Source organism: Phocoena sinus, chromosome 18 (assembly GCF_008692025.1).
Source record: "Phocoena sinus isolate mPhoSin1 chromosome 18, mPhoSin1.pri, whole genome shotgun sequence".
Taxonomy (NCBI): Eukaryota; Metazoa; Chordata; class Mammalia; order Artiodactyla; family Phocoenidae; genus Phocoena; species Phocoena sinus.
In genome coordinates, this window is record NC_045780.1 from 20,782,070 (window position 1) to 20,805,226 (window position 23,157).

Genomic DNA, 23,157 nt, shown 5'->3' on the forward strand with positions numbered 1-23,157 from the left:
ACAAATAGCAACCTGTCAAACCAGTGCCCCATTGATGGCTCTCTGTCCCCTCCACTTGCTTTATTTTTCTTCATAACTCTTATCACCAGAGGACAGACTATATATAAATGTACGTATGTATGTATGTATGATCTCATCCTACTAAAGTATAAGCTCCGTGAAATAGGTTTTTTTTTTCTGTTTTGCACACTGATACATAATGAGATACATAGTTTACCACTGGGTACATAGTGGGTTATTAATAAATATTGGCTGAATGAGTGACTATCCAGGACCTTCTTGTTGCCTCATGGAATCCCAGGAACCTTCACTGTGGATATACTATGAGGTCTGCCCAGCATAGGTATGCTGGATCTCTCTTTTACCATCCCATCATAAAACCTGTTTGCTGCAGTTACCACAATAAGGATGTGAAGAATTAAACAACACCAAGAAAGTGGAGGCTTTCTCAATCTCTTGAATTGCTCTAGCAACATTTAAGCATTGATGCACTGAGTCTGTATTAAATTAATCAGTACATTTGTTTTGTGTAAATTCTATTCATGTAAAATCTGTTTCCTTAATAAGTCCATGAGATAGATTAGAAATTATTACTTTCAATTCTTTTATATCACCCCCACAGAGCTCAGGATTCTACTCTGGAGTCAAATATTCTTTTAAAGTAATATTGATGACTGTGTAAGTAGATGTTTCTCTTGACTAGCTCCATTTAACTCTTTAGGAGATATACTCTTCCTCCATTTAAAGCAGGAATCAGTGAGCTACAGTCTGCCACCTGTTTCTATAAATAAAGTTTTATTGGAACACAGCCACACTAAGTTTGGGTGTTGTAATATGGCTGTTCTTATACTACACAACAGAGTTGAGTAGTTATGACAGAGACCATGTAGACTTCAAAGTCTAAAATTTTACTTATCTGTCCCATTACAGAAAAACCTTGCCAACCTCTGATTTAAAGTAATTCACTTTGGGACTTCCCTGGTGGCACAGTGGCTAAGAATCCACCTGCCAATGCAGGGGACACAGGTTCAAGCCCTGGACCGGGAAGACATGCTGCAGAGGAAGATCACCACACTGCTGCAGAGCAACTACTGAGCCCATGCACCACAACTACTGAAGCCCATGAGCCTAGAGCCTGTGTTCTGAAACAAGAGAACCCACCACAATGAGAAGCCCATGCACTGCAACAAAGAGTAGGCCCCGCTCGCCGCAACTAGAGAAAGCCTGTGTGCAGCAGTGAAGACCCAATGCAGCCAAAAATAAATAAATCAAATAAATAAATTTATTAAAAAAAAATAAATAAATAAAGTAATTCACTTCAAAACCAGATAATCTGATTTTTTCACTTATACTAATGGGCAACAGCCTTGTTTCAAACCAGCCCTTCAACTAAAACCAAAAAGGGAAACAAACACAACAAAACAAAGACTTGGAGAATGACTAAAGTAGCTAGGTCTTAAGAAGCCAAAATTCCAGAAAGAAGGGAATCTCAGGGTGTTAAACACAGCACTCAACACTATTTTCCTCCAAAAGTCATTTTCCTAATCCAAAGCTGTGGTGGTGAACTACAGCCAGTCTCACAGGGCTAGGGAGACAAAAATTGGAATTCAGGGCTTCCCAAGGAGAAGGGACTTCAGACTTGATACAAGGTGGCTTAAAGGCTACAGCCTTAGGAAAGAAGTTTAACAGGAAATCTCTACAAAAATTAAAGTCCAGCATTAAACCAGCTGATTTTGATTAGATTAAGATGAACATCCCCTAGCCTCTTGGCCTGTCAGAAGCAACAATAAAAAATTTTTGGAAGAACATAACATTATCTAGGGCCTCAAATTATTTCTACACAACATCTATCATGCAATCAAAAATAAAAAGGCATGCAAAAAGATAATACTTGGACAAAAATCAAGAGAAATGATAGACCATAGAAATAGGCCCATGGAAGGTCCATATTTTGGATACATCAGATGTGTTAAACAAAAAAAAAAGTTAACTGTGATTAGTAGGCTCGAAAAATCAAATTATAAGATAAAGCATTTAAAGTTCAAAGAATTAGATTATAAAAGAAACCAACCAAAATTAAGGACTTGATAAAGGGTTTAACAGCAGATTTCACAAAGCTGAAAAGAGAATGAATGAACCAGAATTTAGGTAAGAAGAAAATGCTCAGAATAAAGCACAGAGAGTAAAAGGGATACAGGAAGAGAGTAAGGGATATATGGGACAAGATGAAAAGGCCTAAGATACATGTAGCTGGAGTCTGATAAGAAGAGGACAAAAGGAATGAGACAGGAGCAATATCTGAAGAGGTAGTAGGAGAGTTACACAGGCATCAAACAATGAGTTAGCAAGTGTTCTTCCTCGTCTGATTTCTGAAGGAGTTAGCCTAAACTGATATTATTTCCTTCTTCATTGTCTGATAGAATCACCAGTGAGGCTGTTTGTGCCTGGAGCTTTCTCTGTGTGAAGGCTCTTAATTAAAAGTTCAATTAGGTTTTTACAGGTGCAAGACTATTCTGATGTTCTAGTCCTTGTTGTGCCTGTTTCAGCAAGTTGTGTTTTTCAAAAAATTTTTCCATTTCATCACAGTTGTTGCATTTATTGGGAAAATGTTCTTATTATTTCATTATTTTCTATTTTAATGTCTGTAGGAAATGTGGTGATTTCCCCTTTTTAAATTTTGAATTTGGTATTTAGTGTTTCTTTTTTCTTAATCCTATCATGGATTTAGCAATTTTATTAATTAATTAACAAAGGATATTGATCTGTAGTTTTCTTGTGGTGTCTTTATCTTCCCTTGATATCTGGGTTATACTGATAGCATAAAATGTGTTATATGTTGTTGATATTTTTACTTGTTAAAAAATATATTTGGTCATCTGAATGACCAAAATCCATTTCTCATATGTAGTTGGACTTTATCCATGGTTCCTCGCTACCAGCTCCCAAAACCCTTGGAATTTCCTGAACAATAAGAGCAATGGGAGCGTCTTTTGTCATAATACTTATTCTCTTATCTTCAGCTCCTGAAATTGCTTCAGAACCATAAAGGCAAAATGGGTGTCTTGTTATTCATAACAAACCCATTTCCACCACAACTGGATTTATGTTGATGAGGTGACTTTTGAAAGGGGCTGGGTGTCAGAAGAACCAACCATGTGATTAGAAGGTTGGAACTTTCAATCCCCTCACCTCTGAAGAGGGAAAGGGATTGAAGACTGAGCTCAATCAGCAGTGGCCAATGATTTAATCAATTATACTATTAATGAAACCTCCATAAAAACCAGAAGGACAGGATTTGGAGAGCTTCCAGGTTGGTGAACACCTGGAGATTTGGGGAGAGTAGCACCCGGAGAGGGTGTAGGGTCTCCACACCCTTTCCTCATACCATGTCCTGTGTTTTTCTTCATATAACTGTTGATTCACATCCCTTAATATCCTTTGTAATAAACCAGTAATCAAGTAAGTAAATAGCTTTCCTGAGTTCTGTGAGCCACTCTAGCGAATTAATCAGGAGGGGTCGTGGGAATTTCTGATTTATAGCCAGTCGATCAGAACTATAGGTAACAACTTGTGATTGGCATCCTGAGTTGGAGGGGGTCCTTGGAACCTCCAGTCTGTAGGTGGTTGGTCAGAATCACAGGTAACCACCTGGGCTTGTGATTGGCGTCTGAAGTGTAGAGCAGTCTTATGGGACTGAGCGCTTTACCTGTGGAATCTGATGTTATCTCGGGGTAGATAGTGTCAGAATTGAGTTGAATTGTAGGACACCCAGCTGGTGTCCAAGAACTGTTGGGTGATGTGGGATTCCCACCCCCTCCACCAGCACAACAGTGGAATTGGGTGGTGTTCCTTCCTCTTTTATTTTCTGGAAGATTTAGAGAAGTATATATGTTCCTTTTTCTTTAAACGATTAGCAGAATTCACCCATAAAGCTATCTGGACCTGCACTGTTCTTTGTTGGGAGGTTTTGATTATTTTTTCAATCTCTTTACTTTTTATAGGTCTGCTCAAATTTCTGTTTGTTGTTGAGTCAGTTTTGGTAATTTATGTTTTTCTAGAAAATGTTTCATTTCATCTAGGATATTTAATTTGCAGGCATGCAGTTGTTCATAGTATTCTCTTATAATCCTTTCTGCTTCTGTGAAGCCAGTAGAAATGTTTCCATTTTCATTTCTGATTTTATTTATTTGGACCTTCTCTCTATTTTTTCTTAGTCTAGCCAAAGGTCAACTTTGTCAGTCTTTTCAAAGAACTAACTTTTGGTTTCATTGATTCTATTGCTTTTCTATCCTCTGTTTCATTTATCTCTGTTCTAATCTTTATTTCCTTCTTTCTGCTAATTTTGGGTGTAGTTCGCTCTTTTGTTCAAGCTCCTTAAAGTGCAAAGTTAGGTTACTTATTTGAGATCTTTCTTTTCCACATACCCCTTCCCCACACACATCCAGTACTTCTCCCGACATCAACATCTCACACACCAGTATATTTGTCACAATCAATGGACTAACATTAGCACATCATTATCAACATAAATCCGTAAATTATGTTAGAGTTCAGACCTTTTGTTGTATATTCTATGGGTCTTGACAGACGTATAATGAAATGTGTATCCATTATGACAGTATCATACAGAATAATTTCACTGCCCTAAGAATCCCCTGTGTTCCTCCTATTCATCCTTCCCTCCCTCCCTCCAAAATCCCTTACAACCACTGATATATTTACTGTCACCATAGTTTTACCTTTTCTGGAATTTTTGTTGTTGTTATTCCACGTTTACTACATTACTGCCTCCTTGGTGTTTAATTAATTTTTTGTAATCTGTCATGTTGATTCCTTTCTCATTCCCTTTTGTGTACATTTTTAAGACAGTTTCTTAGGAGTGGTTACCATGAAGATCACGATCGGCATCCTAAATTTAAAACGTCTAGTTTGGATTGATACCAAGTTAACTTCAATAGCACACAAAAGTTTTGTTACTATACAACTCCATCACTCCCTCAGCCACCACCACTTTATGTTGTTCCTTCAATACCATGGAGAATAACCTAAGTTAGGAAACGTAAAACAAAAATGACCGATGATACAACAGGAAATTGCCATTGAGAAGATGTAGTAATACCTTAAGATTAAGTGCATTTCTTCCATGAATTTGACAGTTTACTATGGCCAGCTTGGTCATGGCTGTTACTGTTCCATAGCGTGTTGCCACAACAGGCTTAAAACCGTCACCATGTACGATATGTGCCACTGAGGTTTCGATTCTTCTAGATTTAATGCTACCTAAATAAAACAAGACAGGAAACGTAAATGTGTCATCACTTAGAGTGAAAGTTAAAAGGTATTCATGTTATGATAACGGTAAGTCATCATAAATAGGTTACCTGGATGCCTCCTGTGGAAGAGATTCCCCATGACTTTCACCCACCCAACCTCACGTTGGAGATTCCCTATAACCTCCATCCACCCAACCTCAGTTGGTTCTGTTGGCCAAACATTTTAATATTAGATAGCAGACTAATATTAGATAGCAAACTTTTCTTCCCAAAAGAAAACCATAAGCTCATAGATTTCTACCTCAATAATTTAGATTCCATCAGTCTGAGTCTTGTGCTGTATGTAAAAACATCTTATTTTATGATGAATTACATAAACAACTTCTTTCTTCACAAAATGAATAAAGGACACCATATAAGCATATCTCAGATAGAGATCATATCCCAAGGAGAAATCTTGCTTTTTGCTTTAATAACTCATTGATGCATGATTCAAATACCCTATGTAACTAAGCTCTTCCCTCAGTTTAAAGACCTCACACAAGAAAGGGGGGGGAAAAAGCAGACCACTCAGGAGTAGCCAAACAGCGACCACCTACATTTACTTTATCACAACCCTCGTGGGTTTCCCCTTTTGTCAAAAATGGCATGTTCAAGCACACACCCAGGTGTGGCGGGAAAATATTTTGAAATATATTTTACACTCCCAGCCATTCTTGCTGTATTACTTGCTGCAACATCTTTTATCATCTCAATAATTCTTATACCATTGCTTCAATGAGAAGAAACGAGGCATCCTAGACCAAAGAAAACAATGTTCAGTTGTTAATTTCTAAAACAGGCCTTTGTGCCCATTTCAGGTCAATCGATGTGAAAGTTAACCACAGAATGAAGAAAGATGTGTGATGTGATACGGAGATTCCTTGTCTTGTGGGAGGGGATGGAGCAAGAGGAATGGAGAATGAGTTAAGAATTAAGTCTGTGGCCTGCTTCCTGCCCACCCACACTTATGGGCTAAGCTCAAGCAGTTGAGTTTTGAGTGAAAAGGAGGGAGATGGAGGAGCAGAGGTGGTTAGAAATTCCCTGAAAGATCTCTGAAGGATCTCAGGATGCTTAGACTTCCCTGGGAACTTTTCAAAGAGGGAAACACCAGAGTGGCATAAACTCCCTAAGTCAGAAATGGTAACATGACTTGTTTAGGCCTATGATGTGGAGGAGACCCAGTGGTTAATTTATGTCACAGACAGGGATAGGGAACTGCTGGAAGGGTAGTGTGCTCAGAAGGTCTTATGGTTGCTGTAGTTAATGATACTACAGTGTATATTTGAAAGCTTCTGAGAGAGTGAAGCCTAAAATTTCTTCTCGCAAGAGAAAGTTGTCAGGTGATGGGTATTAACTGAATTTATTGTGGTAATCATTTCACCAGACTGTATATTCATGGATCAAATCATTATATTGTATACCTTAACTTTATACAGAGTTGCATGTGACTTGTATCTCAATACAACTGGGGAAAAAAGAGAAAGTTTTGTGGCTGGAGTGTTCTTCTGTGTATCATCTCCTACTAAACACATCTGTGAATCATTAATTTGTTATATTACTTTTTCTGTTCTAAAATTTGATATGACTCTAAGTTTTAAAAGCAGAAATTCCAGTTCTCTGATAAAATTCTTCAACTTTTTATTTTCTTCAACATAGTAATCATAGTTATTTTAAACTCCTTGTTTGAAAACTCCCATATCTGATCCTATGGTTCTCTTTCTTTTGCCTCTTTCTACTGGTTTCCAGACCTTTAATCCTGTTTTTAGGATGCCTTGTGATTTTTAAGTTTAATGCTGGACATTGTGAATGAAAATTTTAAAGGGTCTGGATATTATTATCTGTCTCTAATAAGTGTTAGGTTTTCTTTGACTAGGCAGGAAGTACCACTTTGATTTATCAAGGACTGGTTTTGACTTTTGTAGGGGATAACCTATTTTAGTTTTGTCCTTTCTCCTACAGCGTCATTCTTATTCCCAAGGCATAGGTCTTCTGGGTCTGCAACTGAAAGCCCAGTGTGTTTACCAAGACCCCTTCATTTCAGCAGAGCTTGAACTCCAGTAATTGTCTTCGGTGCAGCTGTCAAAATCTAGGCTCACTTCCTTAGCATCTCAGCTGATGGTTTCCGCTGTGTTTCTTAGCGTATTGTCCTGTACATGCGCAGCTTAGAAATCAGCCAACACTCTTAAGGGAGTTTGTATGCAGATATTTGAATTCAGTTCTCTCCTCTCTGATATATTACCCCTCTATCCCAGCTATCTTGTCAACTCTGAAGTCTGACAGCTATCTCCTCAATCCAGTAAAACTATCACCTTCTTTCTACCTGTGCCCTGTTCTCCAACACCACAAATCCCCTCAAGCAAAAGCCAAGGTAAATGTACAGCTAATTCAGCTTATTTCAAAGATGGTAACCACTCAAGTCATGCTTGCAAGGGTTACTCTCCAGTAACCTCAATGGTTATTTTATATATTTGTGGGCAGCTTTAATAACTGATTTTGGTGGGAGGGATTGTCCAATACAAGCTACTCAATCTTGGCTAGAACCAAAAGTCATTAGGTTATTTAAAAATCTGAATCTGATCATTCTAATAGCTGGAACTCCTGTGGGTATGTTTCTACTGCTTACTATTTCTGCTAGTTTTCATTCATTTTGTTTTTCTTTGTGTACCTGATAATTGTGAATTGTTTGCTACACACTGTATTTGTGAAATTGTTTATAGAAATAGTGTGAGATGTAGGATGATGTAATCTTTCTTGAAAGATGATTTTTCATTTGTTTCTGCTAGGTAACTAAGGTCAAAGCACTTAAAACAGTGCTGGCACATGGCAAGCAGTTAACTGTCATGATTGCATGTCTATCTTCTCCATCCAGATTAAGAATACTCCATCGTTTATGTTCCCAACATCAGTACAAAGTTGGGTTTATAGTCAACACTCTAAAAATAGTTGCTCAGTAAATAGCTTAAGGAATGGAAAATGAGGTGGGACATATGTGTGAATCACACACATATACACAAACACACAAAATCACAAATACTTTTATGGAGAGATAATCATATATACAATTTTTAAAAGAATGATATAAACCTAGCATTTACCTTCACATACGTTCAGCATGCTTTGCTTTGGGACACTTTCTACATGTTCATATTCTGTTACACGACTTTCTAGGAAAAAAATTTTAAATAGGATAATGTTTAAATCCGTGTGAAAATTCATGTTGAGGGTATTATGACTTCATTATAATTGTTCATCTTTTAATGAATTGAGGTTATCCATGGAAAAGTGCCCATGAAGGCATCCATGAGCACTGGCATTCTGCTTCTAGAGTTCATCTAGACCACCTTACGGATGACTGTTCATTCACACTCCTCCTTTATGTGAGCTTTTCTGATCCTTTGAACTGCTTTATCTGGTTTCCATCACCACCATCTGGGTGGAGTTCCCAGTCTGCCCTTGGCAGACCTGCAAGGTCAGGATTTCTGCTACTGCATTCTGCCCCATACATTAAATGTACAGGTGAAAAGGGATCCCACCATCCCATTCTGCAGACCCACGGGGGAACCACCATATGCTTGGATGCCTTCTCTCCCTTTTGCTCTACTTGACCCCATTATTACAGACCATGTTCAGACTGGATTTACCTATCACAGACTGTCTCCGAGGTTTCCTTGGTAAAACCGGCGTCGGTATGAAAATGGGACCTGGAAAATCTTTAATATTTAGTGTCACCGTACGACATTGTAAACGGTCAGACTGCTGACTTTCAGCTTTAACAGGTATAGTCCTCGGTACAGGGATTGGCACTGTTGCACTTAAACGTAACAGGGGCTGCTTAAAAGTATAGGTACTGCTCATTTGTAAAAACTGGTCAGAATGAACTTCCTTGAGTTTGGGAGTGGGCACTGAAGAAGGGGCACTTGGTAGTTTGGAGAACTCTGAGGAGAGAATCAGAATCTCTTTTAAAATGTTAGCATAAATATTTGTTATTTTTAATGGCTCTTCTGATTTTCTGGAACTTTCCATCTTGCTTGTTTCTTTCCCAAAAACTCGACTTGAAGCTGAACGACACTTGGGAAAAAATATGGAACCAGTAGCAGTCTCTGGAATGTGCCAATAGACACGCTTAGAAGATTTTGTGGTTGTTGAAATAGTAGTCACTCTTTTTTGTACACGATGATCAAGAAAGAGATTTTGAATATTAACAGGGGGTTGTGACTGATCTCTTGGAACGTCAGGAAAACTAGTTTTATCTCTTTCAAATGAAGCGGTTTTATCTGGAATGAACCGTACACGTGGTAGCTTAGTGTCACCAGTCTTTCCTAAACCAGAAAAAAAAAAATATGGCAGAATTAGATTATGTTTATCAAGGTGTCAGGGGCAGAACTATTAACGTCTCAGCATTCATAGCTTTTCTTTATCCACTCACCCTCTCTCACCTTATAAAAACGTTTCTGTATACACTCACTCAGCTATCAGGACTTTTGCTTACCTTACTGGGATAAAGTTTGCATGAGCAATTGGAGAATCAGGAAGGCTAAATTGTATTAGATTTAGAAAGATTAGGGGCCACTCCTGGAAGAACAGAATGGATGAAGAAGAGTAGGACATAAAGGGAGATTTTTGAGCAGTTGCCACAGAAAACTCTGGCAATATGGAGAGGTAAAAATGACTCACTGAAGTTTCGCTATTTATCATTATCACTTCCTCATTTGAAACTTTTTGAGCAAAGATTTACATTTCTTTTCAAAGCCAGATATCAGACCAAGATGGCTTTGGAACATGATAACATGCTGATACTGGCTACAGGGTACCACGAGTTCACTCAGGTTACAACCAGAAGTATTCTTATCTCTCTTAGGTCCAGAAAATGCACTGTGTCTGCATTCTTAGGGACCTCACTATATCAAATCGTGCTTTCTCTTTCTTCTGTGACAGAATGTTAAATAACATTTTTGTCCATCATCTCAGTTGAGTACAATAAATGATGAGGACCTCAGCATTCTCATGAGAAGATAAGAGATTCATTGAGGCAAGATTTGCAAAGAGATGGCCAAAACAAGCCCAAGTCTCACCTGTTGTCTGTACATGAGAGATGGCTAGAGGTTGATCTACATTCGCAGAGAGGATTTCTTCTGAATTGAGCTATTGGCGTGCTACGTGTTTCTCCGATCTTCCCCTCCTTGTGGTGGGTAGAGGAGGATTTACCCCAACCTCAAACCAAGTGAGGGGGATTCTCAGAGAACCATCTACAGAGAACAGGAGTGTATGCCACAAGGAGAGGATAACATCTCATCACTCCCTGCCATGGTTCCCCCAACCCCCTTATACCTACAGAGTAACAGAAATGTATTGGCCCTCCCATTGCTGTGTCGCAACTTGTATAAGGCAAGAGAATCCTTGAATCTACTTGACCTCTACCTTCTGGCATTTCAGGGGGGTACAGAGACTGATGACGGATTCTCACCTTCACTCTTAACTCCTTAACTCTTTCCCACTCCTAGCCACACCTATGAAGATACCAGAAACTATGAGTTGGGGAAGAGAAGTAAAAGAACAAGATGGAAGCATTTATCATGCCCCTGTTTCCCTTGGCTTGTCTAAAAATTAGCAGACCTAGTCTGAGCTGGGAGAAAGGGCAAGGTTTAATTGCATGCTAGATGAAAGTATTGATTTAGATTGAAATGAGACAAGGCTAATAGATGAAAGTGACTAGAAAAGCCTCGGTAGAGAGATGTGTGCCATGTGAGTTTAAAGGGCAGTAGTAGGAGAAGGATAATGTTTGCTTCCTGCTTATATGGAACTTATCAAAGCTAGCTCATTCCATAAAATGGTTACACCACCATCTTCAACTTTCCTTTCTCTCTTTCTCATATTAAAACAAAACATAACATGAGCAAAATCTAGGTGATGTTAGGTGTGGCAGTGACTTTTATTCTTAATTAATTTTTTTATTGGAGTATAGTTGATTTACAATGTTGTGTTCGTTTCTGCTGTACAGCAAAGTAGTTATACATACACATCTATCCACTCCGGGTTTTTTTAGATTATTTTCCCATACAGGTCATTACAGAGTATTGAATAGAGTTCCCTGTGCTATTCAGAATGACTTTTTAGATATGACACCAAAACAACAATCCACGAAAGAAAAAACGGTTAAGTTGGACTTCATTAAAATTAAAAACTTCTACTCTGTGAAAGACATTCTTAAAAGAAGAAAAAGACAAGCCATGCACTGAGAGAAAATATTTGCAAAACACTCATCTGATAAAGGAATTGCATCCAAAATAAAGAGCTCTTCAACTCAACAATAAGAAAACAAGCCAATGAACACAGCTACTCCAGCTTTTTTTTTCTTTTTTTACATCTTTATTGGGGTATGATTGCTTTACAATGTTGTGTTAGTTTCTGCTGTATAACAAAGTGAATCAGCTATACGTATACATATATCCCCCTATCCCCTCCCTCTTGTGTCTCCCTCCCACCCTCCCTATCCCACCCATCTAGGTCACAAAGCACCGAGCTGATCTCCCTGTGCTATGCAGCTGCTTCCCACTAGCTATCTATTTTACAGATTGCCAACAAACACATGAGAGGATGCTCATCATCACTAATCATCAGAGAAATGCAAATCAAAACCACAATGAGGTGTCACCTCACACCAGTCAGAATGGCCACCATCAAAAAATCTACAAACAATAAATGCTGGAGACGGTGTGGAGAAAAGGGAACCCTCTTGCACTGTTGGTGGGAATGTAAATTGATACAGCCACTATGGAGAACAGTATGGAGGTTCCTTAAAAAACTAAAAATAGAACTACCATGTGACCCAGCAATCCCACTACTGGGCATATACCCTGAGAAAACCATAATTCAAAAAGACACATGCACCCCAATGTTCATTGCAGCACTATGTACAATAGCCAGGACATGGAAGCAACCTAAGTGTCCATCAACAGATGAATGGATAAAGAAGATGTGGCACATATATACAATGGAATATGACTCAGCCATAAAAAGAAACGAAATTGAGTTATTTGTAATGAGGTGGATGGACCTGGAGTCTGTCATATAGAGTGAAGAAGTCAGAAAAAAATATTACTGTATATTAACACATATATATGGAATCTAAAAACAAAAATGGTTCTGATGAACCTAAGGGCGGAACAGGAATAAAGACGCAGACATAGAGAATGGACTTGAGGACACTGTGGCAGGGGTGGAGGGCGGGGGATGGAAGCTGGGACGAAGTGAGAGAGTAGCATGGCCATATATACACTTCCAGCTTTCTTTCGATTAGTGTTAGTATGATGTATCTTTCTCTATCCCTTTACATTTCATCTATCTGTGTTTTTATATTTACAGGAAGTTTCTTGCAGACAGTATATAATTAGCTCTTGTCTTTTATCTACTCTGACAGTTTCTATCACTTAACTGGTACACTTAGACCATTCACGTTTTAACGAATTACTGACATCGTTGGCTTAACATCTACCACATTTGTAAAGTTTTCTATTCATTGCCGTTGTTTTACTTCTTTGTCTTTTTGAAATCTTCCACTCTTTTTCTGTCTTTTCTGGTTTTAGGTGAGAATTTTATGAGTCAGTGTCTCTCCTTCAGTTTCATTCCTTTCTTAGCATATCAATTATACTTATAAAATTTTTTTAAAAGTGGTTGCCCTAGAGTTTGCAATATACATTTACAGCGAATCTAAGTCTACTTTCAATAAACACTACACTGCCTAATGGGTATGGCGAGTATCTTTTAACAGAATAGTCCCAATTCTTCTCTCCATTCCTTATAACACTGCCATCATTCGTTCCATTTATCCTTGTGCTATAATCACCCAGTACATCGTTGCTATTCTTGCTTAGAACAGAGACTTACCTATTAGATCAAGTGAGATCACTTATCCTTCTCTGACACTCTTCTTTTTTTAGGTAGACCTGAGTTTCTTTTGTTGCTCACACGGTGTGGAATACTTTCTCTTACCAACCAATTTAAATCATTTTCCTTTGCCAAAGTCTACCTTAAACCTTATACAATCCATCCTTCTTGATTAACACAACCCATACTTACCGTTCTCATTACTTAATGAAACAAACATTTAACACCTCCCATGTGCTAGCTGTACACATAGTGCTGAGGGTACAATCACACAGCACAAACCTTACTACCATCAACGATCTCATGATTTAATATAGAAACTAGGCAGGTAAACAGTTACACTAGAGAATAAGAGCTCAGTAAGGGGGTAGATAGGGGATACTCTGGGACCATAAAGGTAAGCACTCTGACTGGGTGAAGAGAGAAGAGGTGCTTAGGGAAATCTGCCCAATGAAGATGATATCTGTCTTCTCAATTTAGACTTCCCTATTTTATTTATTTATTTATTTTTGCGGTATGTGGGCCTCTCACTGTTGTGGCCTCTCCCATTGCGGAGCACAGGCTCTGGACGCGCAGGCTCAGCGGCCACGGCTCACGGGCCCAGCCGCTCCGCGGCATGTGGGATCTTCCCGGACCGGGGCACGAACCCGCACCCCCTGCATCGGCAGGCGGACTCTCAACCACTGCGCCACCAGGGAAGCCCATAGACTTCCCTATTTTTTGATACATTTCCCCATCCCCATGATTTCTTTTCTTTTTCTTCTAGTACGTTAAAATTCCACTTTTCCAATAGACTCCTCTGCCATCAAAAACTACATGGGTCTCCTCTATAATTAAACATATTTCATTTCACTTTCACTAATTCCTCAAGTCTTAGTTCACACTTAGACACTGAAATAATTAATATAATCAACTAAAATCGGGGTAGAGGAGACTGAAAAGGGGAAAGAAGAGGAAATATGCTAATTTTACCATTGCTTGTAAGTAAGGAGTTAATAAATACCATATACAGAAATAGAGGATTAAGGGTATTATATAAAGTTATAATCATAAAAGTGGCTCATCTTTACTTCACAGCACTTATCACAGATAATTTTACATTTAGTTGTGTGATCAGATCATTGGATCTCACCAGAGGGTAACTAAGAAAGAGGAGTGGCAGACGTGGTTTTGCTCACTATTATATCTCCAGTTCTTAGCACTGTGCTTATAAGTACACTCAGTTCTCACGATTTGTGGCAGTTCTGTTCTGTAGTCTCAGTGAGCACTGAGTTATCCAACACTGAACCATTACTTCTTGGGAAAATACGGGGTTAGGTTCCTCCAAGCCTCTGGTCTCAACATTACCAGCAGCCAATCAATACATAACCTTGTTTTATATGTGCTTCTATTTCAAGACACTTTATTTAATATAGATCGTTCATTCATTAACATTGAACTCTCAGCCAACAACACTGTAACTCAGGCCTGAAGGAAGCTTCTCTAAGGCATATATTTTCTCCAAAAGGCACATCACAGCCTTCTTGTACTATACTTAGGGGCTATTTTAGACTGTTAAATCACCAACAGAAAGTACAGAATTCAGAAAACATGGTACTAACTAGACCAGGAAAAGGGCAGTTATTTGTAATATGAGAGCTAAAACAAGAAGGCACAGCCATATCTTTCTTTGACCTCAGCTGGGAACATGTGTGTTTTCAATGCCCTGCATGTGTCCGAGAATTATCATATATACCCCCCTCCTGCACAGTTTCACTGTTATAAAAGGACTGAGAAAGAGCTCTATATACTGCTCCGAAGTGTTCTTCATGGTATATTTTGGAGCTAAAAAGACAAAATATAGTACAGTGTACTGATTGGGAGGTTACAAATAGATTCTAGCAGTTATGTAAATTCACTCCTACAGAACCCACAAATGATGAGGATAAACTGTACTTGTAGAAATGAATTGGATGTTACCAGCTTACAACAAACATTTGTAAGTTGCTGGTTATTAGTGAATGTCCTTATTGTGATTCTGAGCTGTGCAGGTTGAGAGACTTCTGTAAAAAAATAAAGTTAAACATCTGAGTAATGCACATACCTGCACGGGCTTTCTTCTGACATAAAGACAGCTTAGGGAGATTTGGAGGTAAGGGTCTTCTAAGAAGTTGTGGATGGTTTTGCATTTTACTAATAAGCACTGTTTTTCACAGCTATTGAGAATTGAAAAGTTTTTGAATATGTTTGAATTGTTGCTGAAAAATAATTCATTCGAATGCAGATTACATCCTAATGAAACTTGTTCTGCACTAATACTATACTGGGTCCAAGCAGAATTCCTATAAAAGGAAAAGAGGGGAAGAAAATAATTTCTTAAAACTTCTAGAATCTAAATAAAATTTAGGTTTATAATTAATACAAAATTAAAAAATACATATACTGTTACCAATCAGGATCATTTTAAAATTTCACGTTAGCAAAAAGTTCAGTCAGTGTTATTTCAGCTAGTAAATACTGATTTTCCAGAACAGTAGAACTGACACTCATTTTTTTTCTACCTCCAAAATATTATCAATTTATAAATTTGGAAAGAGTTTTTGGTCAAAAAGGTGAGGAAGTCCTTCCATGGCCTCTGAAGACCCACAATACCTAACTCTTCACAGATAAGTTGTTTCCTTTCTGTAAAAATGACTTATTTTAAATTTCAGCCACTACACTTCGGCCATAACTATTTAACCCAAAAATAAAATGGTCTTCAGTATAATGAGATTTTCCAGGATCGCGGTCCCAATTAGTACTGTTTGAGAAATGACACCAGAAGATAGAACCAAATATGTGTGCTTAGTCGGGACAATATCAAAGTGCCTGGGACATCACTATTCCGTTGACAGTCTAGGCAGGTACGCTCTGGAGCTGCACAAATGGGCCGCTTTATACCCCCAGGATGACTTGCACACAAGCACTCAAGGTATGCTTCCTGGTAGTACGTCCCACTTGATGCCTGTAATTTTCCGTTCTCATTATTGGAAGAGATGCTTGGAAACGTTGGACTCGTACGCTCTCCTTTAGGGCAATCAGCTGCTTCTCAAAACAATCAGCTTTTCCTTTTTTTATCTCCTCTTCCTGGGAATTTAGGCAGGTTAAGGTCAAGTGAGGTCGCAGGTCTTCCCGCGGTATATGCTGTCCGGAAAGAAAGCACCCAGGCCACCCTCACCCAATCGCCAGGTGCGACCCGAGGCCAAGGAGACAGGCCCTAGCAACCGGAAACCGATAAAAGCGTCCCGGCCGCCAGATGCGCAGGCGCAGAGGGGAGGGCGGGCCGGGCGGGGCCGGGCGGGGAGCGCACCGGCCTGCGGAGCACTGCGCAGCGGGTCCCGCCCCACCGGGCGGCGCGCGCCGAGGCCATTCGCTTTGCCCAGCCGCTGTGCCGGGCTGCAGGAGAAGCCCGCTCCACGTGCACCTGCTGTACGGAACCCCGTGGTGACAATCGTTATTACTGTTTTTATTCTTAATGACAATGACCACTATTATGTATTTACTTTCCTCGCTTGCAAGGTGCTTAACTCGGGTGTCTAGGGTCCAGGCTGGCATTCTTTCATGCTGCACTTCTGCGCAGCCGGGTTCCGGGGCTGATTTTACAGGGCCCCCGAATAGCGAACATTCTGTTTTGTTTCTCTTCCTTTAATGCAACCTGTTTTGTCTTTCTGATCCTTTAAAGTGCCTGGATGAATAGGAAATGTGTAGGCATAGGGGCATTAAGGATCCAAGAAAGCTTTAAATGAAACCCATTTCTCACTGTCCTAGTTAGTTGTTCTATCGTGTTGTGACTTGTGTCCTGTTGTTGATGAACCTGTACGTACAGTGATCGATACATCGTGTGTGTTTGCATGTATGCGCATGTGTTTCTCTGGAGATTTGATGGAGAAAGTGCGAGAGAGAAAACTCATTAGGTAGGTGTGTAAATCCCAGCTCAGAAAGTGAAGTAGACGGAGCTACCTTCCAGTCTTGTGTTTTGTTTTGTTTTGCTTTATTTTGCAAGTACAAGTGTAGGAACTTCAGTACAGTTGTTGGAAGATGAGACTTGTGTGTAAATCTTTGTAACTCTGGGGTCTTTGAAGATTTACTCCCTAACCAAGTCTTCCTTTTTCTCCTTAGGAACAAGCATATATTTTTAAACAGTCAGTGAAAAAAGTGGAAAAGTAAAAAAGTATTTCCTCAGACTCTGGGAAATATTCTGCACCTTGTTTTCCTTTGTATGTGGTCTCTTTTCCTTGTAAGATAACTATGTCCCAATTAAGCTGCTGCTCAGCTCTATGAACTTATTCCACTCTTAATTGCATGGATTAATTAGCTTCTCAGAAAGCTAAGAAAGTTGACAATAGGCAGATCTGTTTGCTAGGTTTTGTCTCAAGTAATACTTGTTGTGCATATTTTGTAAGTGTGAAAAATGTTTATATTTTTAACCATGAAAAATATTTATGTTCCAATAGATAAATTGAGTCAGGTTCCTGTCCTCTTAAAAGTTGTTTGAACCGTGAGAACTACTGGGATTCAGTTTTACTGACCAATGCTTGGCCTTTAAAATTTGTACTTAGTACTGCATAGTCAAAATCAAAGCGATGCACTTATCAATAGTTTTTTTTTTAAATGCTTTGTCACACATGGAATCAGGCATCAGGCTTCATTCCCTGCAGATTTCTTCTAGCAAATAGCAGGCAGAAACTAAGGCTGTTTAATATGTAACCTCCTTAGGTGTGAATGTTTTGTCTTCCACTACTTACTACTTCTGTTACTTAGCACCAACATTTAGGTAAATGAGATCGTGATTATGAAAATTAAATTCATGGCTTGGTGTGTTTCATATGCATATATCAGTTTTTCTGACACAGATTACGTGCTTCATCTATGGAAATGATGTACAAGTGCAGGCCGGATTTAGAAAGTACACATCACATTCAATTTGGATTCTTTTACTGTTTTTATTTAATTTATTAATTTTTAAATTTGAGGGGGAAATATTGCTACCTCAATCTCCTTTTCTTTTTTAAAAATAATCATGTCTCTTTAAATAATACAACTCCCTCTGATTTTAAGGGTCTCCTTCACCTGATACACAGTACAGTCATCCTTTTTGTTTGTCGCATTAGCTGTGTGATGAAGCTTTTCAAACTGAACCACAGCACTTTTAGCAGACTGTATTAAGGAGGCCACAGTAATGGTGAGCGCCAAGGTTGTATACATCCTGCGGTTTTTTTTGTTTTTTTTTTAATGTTGCTAAAATGAGATAAAAGCCTTATGCACAAGCAACCCTACGCACCCTGCAGGTAATGCTTTTGATTTTCCTAACGAGTGGGGAGTACTTGGGGAATCTCAGATTTGCTCTTGGTGAAAGGACACAGCTCTGTTGGAATGGTGCAGAAACTGTTGCTGGAAATCTTCTATATATAGAAAAACTATTCTCTATATACCGCTCTATTTGTTTGTTTTCCTTTTAAACAGGATGGAGGTTTACAAAATAGTTTGGTCAGTGTAGATTTAATTTAGCATTTTACTTTATGGAAATAACTGCAGTGATCTGTATTTTTGTGCTCATATTAGTTTTTTAGAAGTTCTTTTTAAAAAAACAGTTATTTTTGAGAGCACATTGAATAAACTGTTGAGTCCCCAGGGTAAACCAAGGCACAAAAAGCTTTTGAGAAAGAGGTATTTTCTTGATCTGAGTTTACCTGTTTTCTTATATATATACTGAGAAATGTCTTTACTCTTCACCAGTCACAGTGGCTTAAATGTATACTTTTGTTTCATGTGTTTTCATGCTGCTGCATAGAGAACAATTTTATATTTTCTTAAATGTTAATAAAGATATTTTGAAGAAGCTGCTTTTCTTTTTACCTCTCCTATCTCATTGCAAAGGCAAAAACTTCGTTTCTGTTCTTAATTATTTAGGGGCGGGTTATTTAGTTTTTCCTTTTTGTCTTTCATGATGATAGTCCTGGGATTTTTTTCAGAAAAATCATTATTAATAAGGAAAGGTCATGCAACCTGCATCATAGAATTAAGAAAAATTCCCAGACATAGTGAAAGAACAATGTCTATCTGTTATAAAAGCATATTCATGAATTCAGCCATTCATTCCAGAATGATTTATTGGAACCTGTGTGTAAGGCTCTTTGCTAGGTGCTAAACTTTAAACTTTATTAAAACAACATGTAATGATTCATTTGAGGCTTTATAATTTTAGACATTAAAATGAAATTTTAAATCTTTTCAGTCTTTATAATTATGACTACTTGAGGTTTTAAAATTTTTTTTAACATTTTCTTATTATGTTGCTCGGATAGAATACTGTTATGTATTCACAGTACCCCGAACACTTAGGAACAGTTCTGTATTTCCCTAGTTTCAGTGATTGTTTTAGACTGTCTGCGCCCAGCTGATACTAGATATCTGTGTATATTGTATGATTGTGACCTTCACCAGAAAAGGGCAGATGATACTTGTTTCCTTAATGTTAGGTTGACTAAGCAGCATTGCCTTTCATGCTGTGAGTGATGAAATGTCAATGGTGGTTACTTACCATGTGGAAGGCACTGGTCTAAGTGTTGATTTTATGTTTTATCTTACTCCACAGTTCTCACGTTAACTGAAAATTCTATGACCTGCATCATATGTCAATCCAAGGCAGCATAGCTCAGCTCGGCTGGGTTCAAATCCCTGGCCGCTACTTGATAGCTCTGTGCCCTTGGACCAGCTACTCAACCCATTAAAGCTCCTGTGGTCTCTTTACCTGTAAAACTGGGGTAAAATGGTACCTGACTCAGGATGTTGTGAGGATTTAGAGAGAGAATCTAGGTCAAGGACTTAGGTTCTGCTGGGTACAGGTGAGTCCTCATTAGATGCTAACCGTTAAAAACAAATAGCTCAGATTTCCTGTCTGCGTTGTCCCTGCTTTATGTGATTATAGTCGATGTTAAGCAAAGTATTTGGAGGGTTGAAGGGTGAATCCTGGGCATTTATCCATAAAGTATCACACTTGGTTTGCTAGCGTCTCTGGTATGTTGGTGAAAGAGGTCTGCACCTCTCAGATTGTGAACAAATGCAGTGCATGCTCCAGGGCAGGTCCCTACATTCTGTCACTGGTCCTTATACCCTTCTGGGCCGCAGAGGAGCCACGGGACAGCTCATGCCTGAAAATGTCCCAGTGCAGTGATGTGAGTAAAGAGACCTTGACCTGTGTCATTCACGTGAGTTGAGTCCGTGAGCTGCTGTCAGCATTGACTGAGCTGGACCGAATCCATGATGAATGTCAACCTGTGACCCAAGGATGAAAGCCGCCTTGTTCTCGGTGTCCTCCAGGCCAGCTGGTGAGCCAAACAAAAGTGGAAAAGGCCAAAAGGCTGCAGTGTGTCCCTCCTCAGAATTGCTAGAGGGAAAGATGTTCTGAAAGTATATAATTTTTCTCAGGTTTTCTAAAGTGCTCACTGGACTTTGGGAGAATAATCTACTGAGTCCCTGGGACCAGCTAGGATTTAGTCCTAAACTTACAAGGAGTATGTGCCATACGCAGGAGGTGTAGGCGCTGCGTGCCTTCTGTTCAGTCCTCAAAAAAGACCTATGGGGCTTCCCTGGTGGCGCAGTGGTTGAGAGTCCGCCTGCCGATGCAGGGGACGCGGGTTCGTGCCCCGGTCCGGGAGGATCCCACACGCCGCGGAGCAGCTGGGCCCGTGAGCCGTGGCCGCTGCGCCTGCGCGTCCGGAGCCTGTGCTCCGCAGCGGGAGAGGCCACAACAGTGAGAGGCCCGCGTACCGCAAAGCAAAAAAAAAATAAAAATAAAAAAAAATAAAAGACCTCTAGCATGTAGAACCATAGGTAAGCAGAAATGCTTTGTAATGACTTACTCTTCATTCTAAGGCAAATAGCAATTTATGATCTTAAACAGTAAATATGGTGGATTTGCTTTTCAAACTTACTCTGCTTTATGCTGACAGTCCTAAGTGTAATGAGGCCTGGGGATGGCAGGTGGGGAAGAGCACAGGTTGCCTGCACATGTCATGGTGCTTTATATTCTCCATGTTGGTGAAGAACTCACATTTCTTACACCACAACCGGACTAACAGAACCATCACTTTTGTTTCAGTGTCACACAGTGAGTTTAATATGCTCTTGACAGTTCTTCAAGAGTTACAACAATCTCAGTCCCCCCACCCTTATGTTTTGATGTTGGAGAGTATATCAGGATTGAACTTAGTAAATCCCAGGATACTGTTTCTTTTCTCACCCTGTTCCTTCATTTCCTCTGCCAGTTATTCCAGATGAGGTAATACCCTCCAATGGAAGAGATACGGTGTCCAGCTCTGTTCAGGAGCCATGGGGAAGACAGATCGTGGGGCTTTGCTCTTCCCTCCACCGCAGTTCCAAGTAGAGCAACAACCCTTTTATCTGTTTGACATATTAATATGGCTCCGCTTAAGACTTGCTTTAAAGAAGAGGTTCGGTAACTACAAGAGATTTGCATGCAAACCACCAAATAGCATGAGAGTAAGTCTGTGCTCCTGCTTTTCATCAGATGGTACCTCGTCCTGAATCATGGAGACCTCGCATGCCATTGCTGGTGGGGTACCTTCCTTGCACCCACGAACCCCACACTACCCACCCACCCGAATCAGACCCATGAGGAGACCCATAAGGAGATACCTCTACTCATCCCTTCTTTCAGTAGGAGCTAAGGAAACCAGACCATCCCCTTCTTCCCCAACACTCACTTCCCAAACCCAGACTCCTGGCATGGAAAAGGATTTGCATCCAGGGGAGTTGTACCTTCTCATATCACTTTGCCCAGGTGATCCCTTTTGGGAGGAGAAAAGCATCTCAGCCTCACACTCACTCTGCTTCTTCTCAGTACATGGTCGTGAGGCACTTGATGTCCCCAGTGAATGGAAAAGGGACTTATGGGGTCAGTGAGGAGCTAAGCTGATAGACCACAGTGACTGAAAGTGGAACCACAAGTATAACAAATCCAGGTTGTCACCATTTGCTTAGTAGGAGTTAGTTAGTTAGGAACCAGAATGGCCGGTTTTGCTAATCTTGTAGTGTAAGACAAGCTGTAATGAATTAGAGCAGCTGTGATTTTTAGACCCACACCTGAGGACTAGACTTGATCCAGAGTGGGGTTTTTTGTTTGTGTTTTTAAATATCCTCAAGGTTTTTATTTATTTTTGGCTGCATTGGGTCTTCGTTGCTGCGCACGGGCTTTCTCTAGTTGCGGCGAGTGGGATCTACTCTTCATTGCGGTGCACGGGCTTCTTATTGTGGTGGCTTCTCTTGTGGAGCAGGGGCTCCAGGCATGTGGGCTTCAGTAGTTGTGGCACGTGGGCTCTAGAGCACAGGCTCAGTAGTTGTGGTGCATGGGCTTAGTTGCTCCACGGATTGTGGGATCTTCCTGGACCAGGGCTTGAACCCATGTCCCCTGCATTGGCAGGTGGATTCTTAACCACTGTGCCACCAGGGAAGTCCCCCTATTTTTCTTCTAGAAATCCTGATTTAAGCATCTATCAGCTGTGTGTAAGAGTGTTTATTTCCCTTCATTCTAACTGATCCTGGGAATTAGTCAATTTTTTAAGCTTTGCTATTCTAGTAGGTGGGAAATAACATCTTATTTTAATTAGCATTTGATTATTAATGAGCTTAAACATCTTTTCCTCTGTTTATTACTGAATGGTTTCTATTATAAATGACTTACTCTAGTCTCTTGCCTATTTTTACATTTTAGTATTTATTATTCCCCCTGGTGGTTTTGAAGGGAATCTTTGTATAGTATAGATACCTAATGTACCCAGTTTGTCTACCTCAGCTATTTAAGATGAGACATAAAGTGGTTACATATTTGGGCCCTAAAACCAAACAGGCATGGTTTGAGTACTGTCTCCACCATTTACTAGTTGTAAGACTTTGGTCAAGTTTCTCAACCCTCTAACTA

At 39.6% G+C, this 23,157-nt stretch overlaps 1 protein-coding gene across 1 annotated transcript in view; it reads right to left on the reverse strand.

Annotated features, from left to right (window-relative positions):
* Positions 1–16,624, reverse strand: part of LRRC63 (leucine rich repeat containing 63) — a 42,728-nt gene extending 26,104 nt beyond the window's left edge. The window contains exons 1-4 of the mRNA XM_032610889.1: positions 15,223–16,624; positions 8,957–9,664; positions 8,411–8,479; positions 5,120–5,280 (exon numbers count right to left, since the gene is read on the reverse strand). Coding sequence (XP_032466780.1) covers positions 5,120–5,280; positions 8,411–8,479; positions 8,957–9,664; positions 15,223–15,367 — 1,083 coding nt within the window. The 5' untranslated portion in view covers positions 15,368–16,624. The remainder of the gene's footprint in view (positions 1–5,119; positions 5,281–8,410; positions 8,480–8,956; positions 9,665–15,222) is intronic.
* Positions 16,625–23,157: the final 6,533 nt, after the last annotated feature.